Source organism: Podarcis cretensis, assembly GCF_951804945.1.
Source record: "Podarcis cretensis genome assembly, chromosome: 8".
Lineage (NCBI taxonomy): Eukaryota > Metazoa > Chordata > Lepidosauria > Squamata > Lacertidae > Podarcis > Podarcis cretensis.
The window spans coordinates 73,265,852-73,280,565 of NC_137177.1; the positions used below are offsets into that span (position 1 = coordinate 73,265,852).

A 14,714-nucleotide genomic window follows, 5' to 3' on the forward strand; every position below is an offset into this window, starting at 1 on the left:
CACTCCTGTCTTCCACTGCCTCCCACAGTTTGGTCCAAATCATGTTCGTAGCTTTGAGAACACTGTCCAACCATCTCGTCCTCTGCCATCCCCTTCTTTTCCAGGTAGTCCTCTCTTCTCATGAGGTGGCCAAAGTATTGGAGCCTCAGCTTCAGGATTTGTCCTTCCAGTGAGCATTCAGGGCTGATTTCCTTCAGAATGGATTGGTTTGATCTTTTTGCAGTCCATGGGACTCTCAAGAGTCTCCTCCAACACCATAATTCAAAAGCATCAGTTCTTCGGCGATCAGCCTTCTTTATGGTCCAGCTCTCACTTCCATACATCACTACGTACTGGGAAAACCATAGCTTTAACAAAAAGTGTATTTACAGAGATAGAAAGTTTACAGTGATGCACGCTGGGTTACAGCCAGTGTTAACCCTACTCAGAGTAGAATAATAGAAGGCTCATTTTGTTTTATTCCAGACCCATTGGAATAAATGGACAACAGCCCCGTTCAACCCTTACTTCCTTTGCCTGTAGCCCTCCAAATGTCATTGTTCTAAAACTCCTATCCTGACCATTGACCATGTTGTCTAGAGCTGAACCATTCTGAGAGGCGAGCCAGTTTCCTCAGCGCTGGTTTGCAGAAAAAACAACAACTTTAGGTTTGAAGTGCCCATAGGAACTGAGCGGTGGGGGGGGGTTGTCTGTGCAGACACTCATGCATTTAAATTACACCTTCCTCCTGGAAACTGTAATTTGTTTAGGCTGCTCTGTGAGGGATGAACTACAATTCCTAGCATTCTTCTGGGATGGGGGCATGGCTGTCAACTTTCAGATTTGAAAATAAGGGATCAGCAGCCTCAAAAGTAAGGGATCAGCAGCCTCACCTGTCCTGGGGACAGTCTACGGGATATCTAACAATCCAGGACAGCAGTGGGAAGCAGCGGGAAACGGCGCTGAAATAAGGGGATTTCCCACAAAAAAAGGGAAGTTGACGGCTATGGATGGGGGTCCTTTAAATATATTGTGTATGCCACAACATTCACACATCTTTCCCCTCATTCCTGATTCCTTGGTTGGAGTAAAGAAAGTGGGGGACTTCCTCAAGTGGACTAGAAACTTGGATTTCTCATATTTTGTTTGCTTGCTTATTGGAAATATTTCAGCTTCATGACGGCGAAAGAAAGAAAGAAGGAGAAAAAAGCATTATTTCCTCCCTCCCCGAAGGTGAGGGTGTTTGACCTGAGTCGTCTCTAGAAACTTACAACTCTGTTATATCGCTAGCCCCTTCTTGTATTAACTAACGCTTGCTAGTTATCTTTGGCTGCAAAATCTCTCACGACAGCAACCCGGAAAAGAGATGCCGGGAAATTCGTCGCGCTCTGCACGTGCCTTGAGGCACAGTCACCTTGCGATGTCAGGTTTGGGGCCGGGCAAAGGAGCCTGGTCCTAAGTGCCAGTCGCTCTCCGTCACCTTGAGAATTAAAGTATTCATCGCATTCATAGAATCGCTGAGTTGTTAAGGGATCGCGAGGGTCATCCAGTCCAACCCACTGCAATCCAGGAATCTTTTGCCCGATGTGGGGCTCGAACCGGGGACCTTGAGATCTCTTTCTCACTCCCCACAACACCTTGCTCCGCCCGATCAGAGGAGGAGCCCTTTACAGACCAGGCGGGGCTTCTCCATCCGCGGAGGCGGCCGTGATCATGGCTGCGGAAGGGGAAGGCAAGACTTGTCCGGGACCGCAGGCAGGTGGGTGTGTCGGGGGCTAGCATTGTGCGATTGCATTGCAGTGGTGGGGGTAATTCCCCCCCCAAAAAATTTGGGAAGTTGCTGGAGACATTTGCGAATCTTAGCGCCCCCTACCCCCCCCCCGCAAGGGCTGCGCTGCAGGGATTGCAATACTGTATATTGTTTTGTGTGTTCAGCACAGCAACGCGGTGCGTGTTTGTGTGTGTCTCTTTGAATGGTTAGTTCTGCCGCGGCGTCTTGCAATTGTTAATTTTGGGGCGGGGAGATGCCTGGATGGTTTTTGAATTATTGCCAGGGCTCAGGAGCTCTGAATGTAGTGGTCAAACTATTGAAGTGGGTACGGGTGGGTGTATTTCTCAACGGCTAAACCAGGGATCACCAGCCCGCTCACGCACCCCCTTCCAAGGGTAAAGGGGGGGGGGGGGTAGATACAGTTGAAATAAAGGCTGGCAGTGGTGGTATTGTAGTGGTGGTATTTGAATTAATCCTGGAACTGAATCAGAAATTAGCGCCTTAAAGTAAGGCTGCGTGCGCACACAATAGGGTTAACACACAATTTTTCCTCTCCCAAAGAATCCCAGGAACTATAAGTTGTTAAGAGGTCTGTGAGGGGTAAACTATGCTCCCCAGGAATCTTGCAGGGTGTGCTTTAAAAAGTTAGGTGGGTATGCAGCCTAAAGGATTAATTGTGCCATAAACTCTTTGGCACTTCACCAGATCATGTAGAGGTGTCTCTGTACCTGTATCCACACTGTGTGTGTGTGTGTGTGTGTGTGTGTGTGTACGTGTACGTAATAGCACACTGATGTTGTGGTGTAGTGGTTAGTGTGTCAGACTAGGATCTGGGTAACCAGGGTTCAAATCTCCCCCACTTAGCCATGAGGATCACTGGGTGAGCTTGGGCCAGCTACTGCTTCTCAGCCTGACCTGCCTCACAGGGTTATTGTGGGGACTAAGTGAGGAGGGGGAAACCATGGACTCTACCTTGGGTTCATTGGGGACAAAGGTGGGATATAAATGCAGTAATATAGATGCACAGGTGGGTGTGCAGAAATGTGAATGGCAGGTTTCAGCAGGAAAGAAGCACAAACAATAAGCCCCTGACCATTCAGCTGAAACTGAAATGGATGAGGAGAAAGCACAGGGACCATTCAGGACACCAATAATTTGTGACTGCCACCCTAGCTTTGCCTTTCGAGTGGGACAGGAAACCAGTGTCTCCATTCAAGCCTCAACTACAATAGAATCAAACCTCTTGATCCACTGTCATTTCACCCTGGAGTCTCCTTTTGCAGTTCCTCTGGTGTCAAATAGGCTTCTGGTGTCAGAGCTGTGGCTGCTTATTCTTTTGCATAGAGACAGACCAGTTTGTCCTGGGGAGGCAGGCATTGTTAACAGTAGACATATCACATTAATAATAATAAGAAGAAGAAGAATTTTTATTTATACCCCGCCCTCCCCAGCCAAGGCCGGGCTCAGAGCGGCTTACAAGCAATAATAAAAACAAGAGGAATGATTATAACTTAAAAACAAAAATAAAATACAACATTAAAATAATGGAACATTAAAATATTAAAATGTAGCTTCATCGCAGGAGGAGAAGGAAAAGAAAAAAGAAAGAGAGGGAGGGAGGGAATCAAATTGGCTCCAAGCCAAAGGCCAGGCGGAACAACTCTGTCTTACAGGCCCTGCAGAAAGAAATCAGATCCTGCAGGGCCCTGGTCTCATGAGGCAGAGCGTTCCACCAGGCCGGAGCCAGAGTTGAAAAGGCCCTGGCTCTGGTTGAAGCCAATCTAACTTCCTTAGGGCCTGGGACCACTAGGGTGTTGTTATTTATGGACCTTGAGGCTCTCCGTGGGGCATACCAGGAGAGGCGGTCCCGTAGGTACGAGGGTCCTAGGCCATGAAGGGCTTTAAAGGTCAAAAGCAGCACCTTAAATCTGACCCTGTACTCCACCGGGAGCCAGTGCAGCTTGAAAAGCACTGGGTGAATATGCTCCCATGGCAGAGACCCCGTAAGGAGCCTCGCTGCAGCATTCTGTACCCCCTGGAGTTTCTGGGACAGCTTCAAGGGCAGCCCCACGTAGAGCGAATTACAGTAGTCAAGCCTGGAGATGACCGTCGCATGGATCACTGTGGCCAGGTCGGGGTGGGAAAGGTAAGGGACCAACTGCTTGATGCGGCAAAGGTGGAAAAATGTCGCCTTGGCTGTTGCTGTAACTTGCGCCTCCATGGAAAGGGAGCGCTTTTAAAATGCTGGGGGTTGGCAGCGAACACTTCGCTGCCGCCCACCAGCATTTTAAGATCGCCCCGGGACAGCGGAGAAGTCTCCGCTGTCCCGGGGGCTTTTAAAATGCTGGCGGTCGGCAGCAAAGCCCTCCTGTCCCCGGAGCTTGCGGGGCGGGAGGTGGGGAGAAGGGCTTTTCTTCCCACCGCCAGCCTTCAGAACAACCTTCTGAAGGCTGGTGGTGGGAAGAAAAGCCCTTGTCCCCCCCCCCCAGCCTTCAGAAGAGGTCGGGGGACAGACTGTCCCCGGACCTGGTCTGAAGGCGGTTTCCATAGGAAAGCATTGATTGATTTTCAATGCATTCCTATGGGAAACCGTGCTTCGCAAGACGAAAAACTCGCAAGAAGAAAAAACTTGCGGATTGAATTAATTTCGTCTTGCGAGGCACCACTGTATTTTGTCTCTGGCCCTGCCCAGCACTGGCATTTGGCCCTTGGAAGATTGCCCAGTAGAGAAGGTGGCCCTCAAGCTAAGAAAGGTTCCTTATCACTGCTTTACAATAATCATTCTGTATTTAAATTACAGCTATGGCTTGAATCCCAATGCATCTGATTCAATAAGACTCTAGTCCAAAGAAGACACGTGCCATAATAGAATTGGTTAATCTTTAACATGTCATGAGACTCTTGGTGGTGTTTGCTGGAAGAAGTCTAAGACAGTTGCTTTTCTTGCATTTCAAGAGCTTCATTTGACCTGGATTAGATCCGGAAGCTTTTTCCAGGATCCGTATTGCCTCTGTGTGTGATTAGGTACAGAATGATATTTATTACTGTCAGGTAGGTTAGGCCTGGCGTTCTCTGGTCCATGGGGTCACGAAGAGTCGGACACGACTAAACGACTAAACAACAACAACAAGGTTAGGCCATGATAGGGTATATAGTCGATCATCAAAGAGCTTTGTCACTGAGTGTGAACCCTGATCTTTCAAGTTTAAATCTGACACTTTCTGCATTTTACATGTTCCTCTTCTTCTTCTTTGGCGATCACTCGTAGCTAAGTAAGACTGTCTTCCATGAACACGGTCTTAACAGTGAGTCTGTAAGTGACTGTGGAGGCCAATTCTGGATCCACATGTCCTTCCACAGTGGGGACATAGGTTTCTGGGCGGGAGTTAATCATGGTGAGGGTTTGCCAAACGTGCCTTCCTCTTAGCACATTTCCCCCTTTCATCCTGAGTTTGAGCGTCTTCAAAGCCCATGGCACCTTTGGTAAAGGCTGTTCTCCAATTGGAGAGCTTGCAGGCCAGTGTTTCCCAGTTGTCAGTGTTTATAATACATTTTTTTTAGATTTGCCTTGAGAGAGTCCTTGAACCTCTTTTGTTGACCACCAGCATTACACTTTCCATTCTTAAGTTGGGAATAGAGTAGTTGCTTTGGAAGACGATAATCAGGCATCTGAACAACATGACCAATCCAACGAAGTTTATATTGAAGAATCCTTGCTTTGACACTGGTGATCTTTGCTTCATACCAGTGCACTGGTATTAATTCGCCTATCTTCCCAAGTGATATGTAAAATTTTTGGGAGACACCATTGATGGAATCTTGGTTGGCAGTGTCCAGGCCATGTGTCAGGGAACTACCACCGGAGCCAAGGGTGGAGGCAAGGCTCCCCAATGACGCCGGAGAGGGAACCAGCCAGGAGAGAGGGAGAGCTTCCGATGGGGCAGGAAATAAGCATGACGCCAGGAAGAAAGGGGAGGCTGAGAGGGAGGGCTCCGAGACTCTGCCAGCGAGACCAGCGGGGAGAGCACAGGACCTCTGCTTGGCACGCCCACTCTGCGCAGGGAGGCTAGGCGGAGACTTGGTGTCAAAGAGCTTTTATGTTGGAAGAAGTTCAGGAAACACCCACTGACGGATTCTGCCAGTGATTGAGACAGCCACGGTGTAAGGGCTGTCCAGCCAGGGAAAGGTTTTGGCCAGACAACCCAGCCTGGAGCAGTTTGCAGCTTACGCACAAGCAACCCCAATTCCCATTACACCATGTGTGTGTGCAGGGGCGCAGGGTGGGGCAGAGGGAACTGGCCCAGTCCTCGCCAGCGACGCCACGGTGAGGACTGGACAGAGCAAAGCAGGGCCACTCTGTGCCTCCTGCCTGCCTATGGGGCGGGGGGGGGGGGAAGCCCGGCTGGTCAATGTGGCCCTTGGCGGGTAGAAAGGAGCAGCATTCCGGGCTATGCTGGGGTCACCTGCATGGGGGTGCCTGGTTCATGCCCTCTCAAAAACTGTGTGCCTGGAGCTATGCCCTGACTCTGAGAATTATGTAAGTTGAAACTGCCCCATTAGGAAAGAAAAAAAGGCAAAATGGCCTTTGCATATGGAAGGTCTGTTTAGAAATCGTGACTAACTGAATGCTGATAGACTTGCCTTTACCATCATCACTTTATCTAATCTTCCTCCTTACTTAATAAGCACCCTGTTGGATTAGGTTAAAAGTCCCATCTAGCCAAGTGTCCCGTTTCCAACAGAGGGTGGCCAGAGGCCTGTTGAAACAGGGCATGAGAGCGTAGCTCCCTTGTGGTTCTGTGCTCTTTAAATTTTATCATTGCTGCTTCAAAAGAGGTGGCTATAGAGTTGCCCTCGTTCTTTGCAGACTAAGCAAAGCTACTAGCCAGTTTTGCTGGTCTCCTGCCCTAGTTATTTCCCAAGTGGAAATCGTGCACCGACAGCGCAGCAGCAGTGGGAGGCACCATTAGCGAAAGCGCGCCTCATGTTACAAGCGGTTTGGGGTTACATACGGACCTCCGGAATGGATTAAGTTCGTAACCGGAGGTACCACTGTACTATGCTCACCAGAAGTGGGTTAATCCCTCTTCCCAGAACAACTCCTAGAATCGTAGCTCTGTGAGGGTATGGGGGTCTCCTAACAACTCTCAGCACCCTTTATGAACTACAGTTCCCAGGGGGAGGCCCTGACTGTTAAAGTGATATTGTACTGTTTTAAATGGCTAATGCAGGTGGGTGTATGGAAAGTATATACATACATATATGGCCAGTCTACTATTACTTGGTTCCAAGGTAAATATTGGGAAATGTTATGAGTGTCTTTTTGCCGCTGTAGTGGCCACCAAGTATTGTTTTCGACCTCGTTGTTTTTGAAAACGCAGACATACATTCTGGCAGAGAGTGAGATTGGGGGCTGAGAAAGAATTTCCAAAATACGTGGCATATAATCACTGGCTTGTTCTGTGTTCTTTCCTTCCCCCGCATCTGTCTTGATGCCAACTTAATAGCTCAGCCAACTGGTTAAAGTTCTTATGGCAGCCGTCTTCCCTGTTCCATTTTCCAGCTTCTTGCAAAATTGCTGAGGAGGTTAGAGGGTAAATATTTCATTACCTCTTGATTTATTTGTCTAGAAGCCAGTTTTAGTCAACCCGCTGTGGTTTTGTTGAGCTGGTGCTTGGAACGAGATCTGTGCAACGGCTTTAAAATGTTGTTGTGGGTTTCTCCAAGAGGCTTCAAATTCCCAAGAGGCCCTGCATCCCAAAAATACGCTCCCCTGCCAACTACCTTCAGGATTTGAACCGAAATATTTGATTTGGGTGTGTGTAAGCAGCTGAAGAAATAAATATTAGGCTGTAATTCTATACATGTTTAACTGGCATGAAGCCCCATTGTACTTTTTAAGTATATTTGCACAGTGTCATGCTGATACTGTGATTTAAACACACTGCCCGATTTGTGTATGATCACCTTAGGACCATTAATTTCAGTGGGTCTACTCTTGAGTAAAACTTATAGAGCTATAGCCCAGTCTGTTCAAACAGCTGTGAATCGTTACTTGGCATTTTTGTAAACATTTCTAAGAATGACAACTCAACGGCAAATACTTCTATTGTGTGCATTTTAAGGATTTATTGTTTTTAAGGGGGGGGGAGGAACTGAAGATCAACACAGATTTAGCAGAGTATTTTAAGAGAATCTATATTGTATTTTAACAGAGAATTGCGTGCATTTTTAATGGAATTGATAACTGTGTATTTCACAGGGATAGTAGCTAGGAAATCATTTTCAGCTTTGAAAGTGCCCAGTTGGGCTGGTGATATACTTATTTCTTATGCCGCTGTGGTTAGAGTGTCAAGTTAGGACCTGGGAGCCCAAGGTTGAAATCCCCACTCAGCCCTTAAGCTCATTGGGTGACCTTGGGTCAGTCACTTTCTTGGCCTAACCCAACTCACAGGGTTTTTTCTGAGGATAAGGTGGGGAGGGAGGATTATTTAGCTGTGATTCCTGCATCACAGGGACGCAGGTGGCGCTGTGGGTTAAAGCCTCAGCGCCTAGGGCTTGCCGATCAAAAGGTCGGCGGTTCGAATCCCTGCGGCGGGGTGCGCTCCCGCTGCTCGGTCCCAGCACCTGCCAACCTAGCAGTTCGAAAGCACCTCCGGGTGCAAGTAGATAAATAGGGACCGCTTACCAGCGGGAAGGTAAACGGCGTTTCCGTGTGCGGCTCTGGCTCGCCAGAGCAGCGATGTCACGCTGGCCACGTGACCCGGAAGTGTCTCTGGACAGCGCTGGCCCCTGGCCTCTTAAGTGAGATGGGCGCACAACCCCAGAGTCTGGCAAGACTGGCCCGTACGGGCAGGGGTACCTTTACCTTTACCTTTTTACCTGCATTGCAGGGTGTTGGACTAGATGGCCCTAGGGGGTCCCTTCCAACAACTTTGTCTATGTACAATTGATTTTGTTCCTGTAGGATCAAAGATGGTGGCATTGCATTGTTATAGAACAGCCAGGGTTGGAAACTGAGAGATGAAAACTAGGAGCTAAATGGCACCTTAAACCTATGTTATGGGCACCGCAATGGAGTCCATAACACGCTTTCTTATAACAAGAATACAAAGCTGAAAATGAATGAACTGCAGCTAAAATCTTATGTTCATTTCTCACATGGTCTAGTCCTCATCTGATCTGCAAAAAAGCCATACTCCCCCTGCTCGCCTCCCTAATATTCTTATGAAGGTCCCTTCTTCAGTCTTCAGAGAGTGGCTGGAAGTGGGAAGGCAGAAAAAGGCCCTCCTTTTCTTCCAGCAGTGGCAGTTTTAATCTGAAATCTTAGGCTCAGTGCTGTGCCCAGAACTCCGAAACTGCTTGCGTTAATGAAATTCCCTGTCGCAAAATGCACCTAGAAGGATGGGAGTTTTGAATGCTGAGAACAGATTTTCCTCATCTTGGTGGTTTCCAAAATGTTGGGCAGTGTTCCCTGTCAATTCTCAGCCAGCAAGTCAATACAGTAGTCAGGGATTATGTGAATTAGTAACACGGGAAGCTCCTTTATATGAAGTCGGATCACTGGTCCATCTAGCTCCAGATTGTCTCCTCAGACTGGCAGCGTTTTGCCAGGGTTTCAGAGAGGGGGATATGGCCAGCCCTATCCTGGAGATACTAGGGATCAAAGCTGCAAAGCAGATTCCCTATACCAGTGGTTCCCAATCAGTTAAGTACTGAGGACCCCCAGTTTTTAAAAAGTCATGAACCGCCTACTTTTGAAATTTTTGATATCTCTATAGTAGTTTTTGTTATGTGAATGGTGCCACAGACCCCCTGAATGAGATGTGTCTGGGGTCCACAGACCACCAGATGGGAACCGCTGCTCTATTCCACTGATCCTTCCTGAAAACATCAGGCTGACACAGATGTTATTATTTGTTATTATTTATTGCATTTATATCTCACCTTACATGGTGGCATACATGGTTCTCCTCCCTCTGTGTTTAATCCTCACAACAACCTTGTGAGGTAGGTTAGGCTGAGAGGCCCTGACTGGCCCAAGGGCACCCAGTGAGCAGTGTTTGAAATTAGCAGGGCGCCAGGCGCATTTTGCACCTAAAGATTCTCTGTTTGTGAGCACCTCAAAAAGTCCGGGTGGCATTTTTTTGCGCCCGGCTGACACTCAAGGATTGCTGAAACGGATGTGCTTTGAAGCCTCGAAGTATATGTTAAAGATAGGAATAAAAATAATAAAAAATTGTCTAGTAACACCTTATAGACCAACTAAGTTTGTATCTGAAGATGTGTGCATGCACACAAATGCTTATACCAGAACAAACTTCGCTGGTCTATAAGGTGCTACTAGACAATTTTATTTTATTTTTTATTTCAGACCACCACGGCTGCCTACCTGAATCTCGAATATGTTAAGGAGTTTAACAATAAAGAGTAGAGTGTTTTGAAAACTGAAGTATGGCACCAATATTTTTATTGTAAACACCAAAGTAAACATGCATTAACAGTTTCTGCTAAAAATGTGATATTAACAATGTGTCACTTAAGTGAATTGCATATTAATTCACGCTTACCAAAATAATAAATAAAAAGTGTTGCTGGCCCCAGCCCCCAGTGGTGACTAGACATTCTGTTTTGGCGCCCACAACCCAGGCCCCAAAGCCATTTGGCTCCTAGCTTTTCTATCCCAGTTTCTAACACTGCCACTGAGCTTCATGGCTTAGTGGGAGATTTGAACCCTGGTCACCCAGGTCCTAGCGTGATACTCTAACCAGTATACAACACTGACTGTGGACTAGTATTTCTTATTTATTTATTCAGTTTTATAGACTGCCCTTTATGAAAAGATCCCAGGGCGGTGCACAACTATAAGAACACATTTTATGGAACACAGTAAAATAATAATAATAGTAGTAATAATAATAATAATAATGACTAGACTAGCTTCTGAAATCATAATCCTTAGGAAATGTGAAATCAAATTTCACAGACCTTTTAGGGGAGGGGTGTTTCTTTAATTTTTTTTTAAAATTGATTTTTAAAAATATTTATTTATTTGTTTAATGCAGGGAATGGAAGTGTACTCTGGAAAGAGCACTTGAAGTTCCCTGTGAGCAAGAACAACTTTGGAGGATAGCCTGTGTGGACTGCTGGAGGCGCTGAACCTTTCTCCCCACTTAAGCAGAGCTTCGCATTTGGCCGATGTTCGCTGGGCCCAGACCAAACAACGGTTGTTTTGGGGCCTCAAGATGGCCTCCCTTGCAAGCGTCCAGAATTTGGAGAATGCTGATGGTGTCGCCGCTGCTGCTTCTCTCCTGGAGGAGAAGCCCAAAAGCAAAGGGTTTTTCCAGCTCGGCTCCTTCTTCCATTCCCGGAACGAGAAGTATGTCATCGCCAGGAGCGAAAGCGTCCCGGAGGAGAACGTTTTGAAGATCACCATCACTGAAACCACTGTCATTGAGTCGGACCTGGGCATCTGGAACTCCCATGCACTCATCTACCTCACCTTGTGGTTTTTCTTCAGCTTTTGCACACTTTTTCTTAACAAGTACATCCTTTCGCTGCTGGAAGGGGAGCCGAGCATGCTGGGTAACTACTTCTTCTTTCAGGGGGTCAAACCAGATGACTTTTTGAGTTCCTTCCTGCTCTACAATGCAGGCGTCTCTCAGCTTACTCAGGGGTTACATTCCAGGGATGATGATGATGATAATAATAATAATAATATTTTTTTATTTATATCCCGCCCTCCCCAGCCAAGACCGGGCTCAGGGCGGCTAACAACCAATAATAAAAACAAGTTGATTAAAATACAATTTAAAAGATTAAGATACAACATTAAAACATTAGGGTGCAATCTCTTCATAGGAAGAGAAAGAAAAAAGAAAGAGGGGAGGGAATCAAACTGATTCCAACCAAGCCAAAAGCCAGGTGGAACAACTCTGTCTTACAGGCCCTGTGGAAAGAAATCAGATCCCGCAGGGCCCTGGTCTCATGAGACAGAGCATTGCACCAGGCCGGAGCCAGTGTTGAGAAGGCCCTGGCTCTGGTTGAGGCTAATCTAACTTCCTTAGGGCCTGGGACCTCTAGGGTGTTGCTATATATGTATCTTAAGGTCCTCCGTAGGGCATACCAGGAGAGGCGGTCCCGTAGGTACGAGGGTCCTAGGTTGTGATAGGGCACAAAGCGACAACCACATATAGTCAAAACACTTTAGGTCCCATGGCAGGTGGGATTGCTAATTTTTTTTTCCTCAGATGCCCCCCCTGTCTCCCCCCCCCTTATTTTAATACTTGTCCAGCTGAATGCGCCCAAGTTAAATGCATGTAAGTTGTGAGCTACCTGTTCTACGATCCTATGGCTCTGTGAAAATGGTCTGGGGAACCTTTGGCCTTCCAGATGTTGCCAAGCTACAGCTTCCATCATCCTGAGGGTTGCAGTTCAGCAACATCTGGAAGGCAAAAGGTTCCCCACACCTTGTATACAAAGTTTTGGTCAGGGTGGGGAAGCTCCAGATCTTGCCACACTACAACTCCCATCATCCCTGACTGTTGGCCGTGCAGACTGTGGCTGAGGGACTCCTTCAGCATCTGTGGGGACACCAGTTCCCCATCCCTGGTGTACAAAATGGGTTGGATCTAGACTAAGTTAGTAACTTTTTAATCCCTTTGAAACCAACGGGGCTGGAGTTAGAGGAGGCCTGCTCACTTGATGCCCATGGTACTACTGCAGCCTGACTAACATAGCTTGGAGCAAACCTTTGTTTGTTTGTTTGTTTGTTTGTTTGTTTGTTTGTTTGTTTGTTTGTTTGTTGTTCTTTTAAGTGGCAAGCTGACGGTTGCAACCAGTATACATGGTTTATTTGTGTGTGTTTGAGTAACAGTGGGATATATATCTTGAGTTGTATCCAGGCAACAGCCCTTCTGCACTATATATTTAAAGCAGCATTTAAACATTCATGGCCTCCTCCAGAGAATCCTGGGAGCTGTAGTCTGTTAAGGGTGCTGAGAGACGTTGAAGAGGCCCCAATTCCCCTCACAGGGCTACAATTCCCAGAATTCCCTGGGAAGAAGCCTTGATGATTAAACTGCTCTAGGAACAGAAGCTCTGTGAGTCTCCCCCAGCCCTACATGGAGATGCCTGGGATTGAATGTGGGGCCTTTTGCATGAGAAGCAGATGCTGTGCCACTGAGCCCTCCCCACCAAAACGGTAAGACGAGACCCAGGGTCTATGGGGTGTTTGAATGTTCAAGCCCCATATTTATCATAGAGCATAACCAAGCCTTACGTGCAGGTTTTTTGAATGGGAGGGAGAGCAACAGGGGGAGGTAAGGATCTGTCTCATTCTGGCTCTGATCCTCCCAGGTGCTGTTCAGATGCTGTCTACCACTTTCATCGGCTGTGTCAAAATGTTTGTCCCTTGCTGCCTCTACCAGCATAAGACCCGCGTCTCATACCCTCCCAACTTCCTCATGATCATGTTGTTTGTCGGGCTGATGAGGTAAGAAGCGGCTAGAAATCTTTCTAAGGCAGGGATGGGGAAACCACCGTTCCTTTTCCCACTGTCTAAAAAGGAGGTGGTATCTTTCATCAGTAATAAAAAAAATGCAATAAAGTAATCAAAAGGTCACACACACTCTTTCAGCTCAGATCTTGAATCTGGACCTCTGTTTCAACGCAAAGGAGAATGTCCACCTGAGCAGCAAGAATGGGGATTTTGTTGTTGTTGCTTTTAATTCTAAAGGCCATATTCACTTATGGGCAACATTCTGAGGGCCCCATGCTAGGGGTGGATGCGGCCAGAAGTTTTTTTTTTTTAAAAAAAAGTGGCCAGGGCAATACATGTAAATTTTTACCTTTCCCTGCTGAGCTAGCTTACACACACACACACACATTATGAATTCAAAGACATCATCTGGCCAGGCAAAAATGCTCGAAGAGAGTTCTGAGGGCCAGATAGAGAGGACTGGAGGGCCACATTTGGCCTGCAAGACTGAGGTTGCTGACCCCTAAGGAGAGGTGTCCTTGTCATTTATTTATTTGTTCATAAATATATATATATATGAAATAATGTGGCTACTTTATATCTTGCATTGGAATGAACAGATTCAAGTCTGCTTCACTTTTGCATGTGTTCATTTGTCAGTCTGTGAATTTCTTTTTAAAATTGCATGAGAATCCATACTTCAATCCCTATTTAAATATGTCATTCTGAATATATTTTCTCAGAAATATGCCTTTCTAAAGATATATTTCCCCCTGAAAGTGTGCATATCTAAACATGTTGTAAGCAGCTGAGAATGGCTGTTTTGCTTTTATACAAAAAAAAAAAAAAAACTGTGTTATTTAAAACTTTGTTACCCCTCTTCTCTTTTCAGGTTTGCAACTGTGGTCTTGGGCCTAGTCAGTCTGAAGAACGTAGCTGTCTCCTTTGCTGAGACAGTGAAAAGCTCCGCCCCCATTTTTACCGTCATCATGTCCCGCATGATTTTAGGAGAGTACACAGGTAAGTCTTGCTGAAACTTAGGCCGCATCTACACTATCCATTTAAAGCTGTATCACGTCACTTTAAACAGTAATGGCTTCCTCCAAAGCATCCTGGGAACTCTGTTAAGGGTGCTGAGAGGGGTTAAGAGCCCCCATTCCCCTTATACAGCTACAACTCCCAGAGTTCCCTGGGAGCAGAGAATTGTCTGTAAAACCACTCTGGAAATGGTAACTCTTGCGAAGCCCCTTGCATGGTGCTAGGCGAGAAAGGCTCACCTGCTGTCTTTGGGATATGCCCACCTGTCAATCTTTGCCCAGGTGGAACCAACAGGGGACAAGGGGAGATAAGGCTCCAGACCACCAGCCAAATCCACTTGCAAGCCAGGCTGTTGGGGCAGCAAATCCTATATGTGAAGAAGGGCTCCCTTCTGTTTGTCCTAATCTGTCCATCCTAAATATCGACAGGTCAGCCCAATCTCTGGTC

General features: G+C 46.8%; 1 protein-coding gene across 3 annotated transcripts in view; it reads left to right on the forward strand.

The window, feature by feature from the left end:
• The window catches only part of SLC35E2B (solute carrier family 35 member E2B), a 29,612-nt gene that overhangs the window by 577 nt on the left and 14,321 nt on the right, over positions 1-14,714 (forward strand). Inside the window, exons 1-4 of one of the 3 annotated variants that reach the window (XM_079987136.1) lie at positions 1,615-1,738; positions 10,816-11,335; positions 13,109-13,244; positions 14,122-14,249. In XM_079987136.1, the coding sequence (XP_079843262.1) occupies positions 10,996-11,335; positions 13,109-13,244; positions 14,122-14,249 (604 nt within the window). In that variant the 5' untranslated portion in view covers positions 1,615-1,738; positions 10,816-10,995. Of the gene's footprint in view, positions 1-1,614; positions 1,739-7,271; positions 7,345-10,815; positions 11,336-13,108; positions 13,245-14,121; positions 14,250-14,714 lie in introns of those variants that run through there. The other 2 variants (XM_079987138.1, XM_079987137.1) reach the window with 2 other exon arrangements.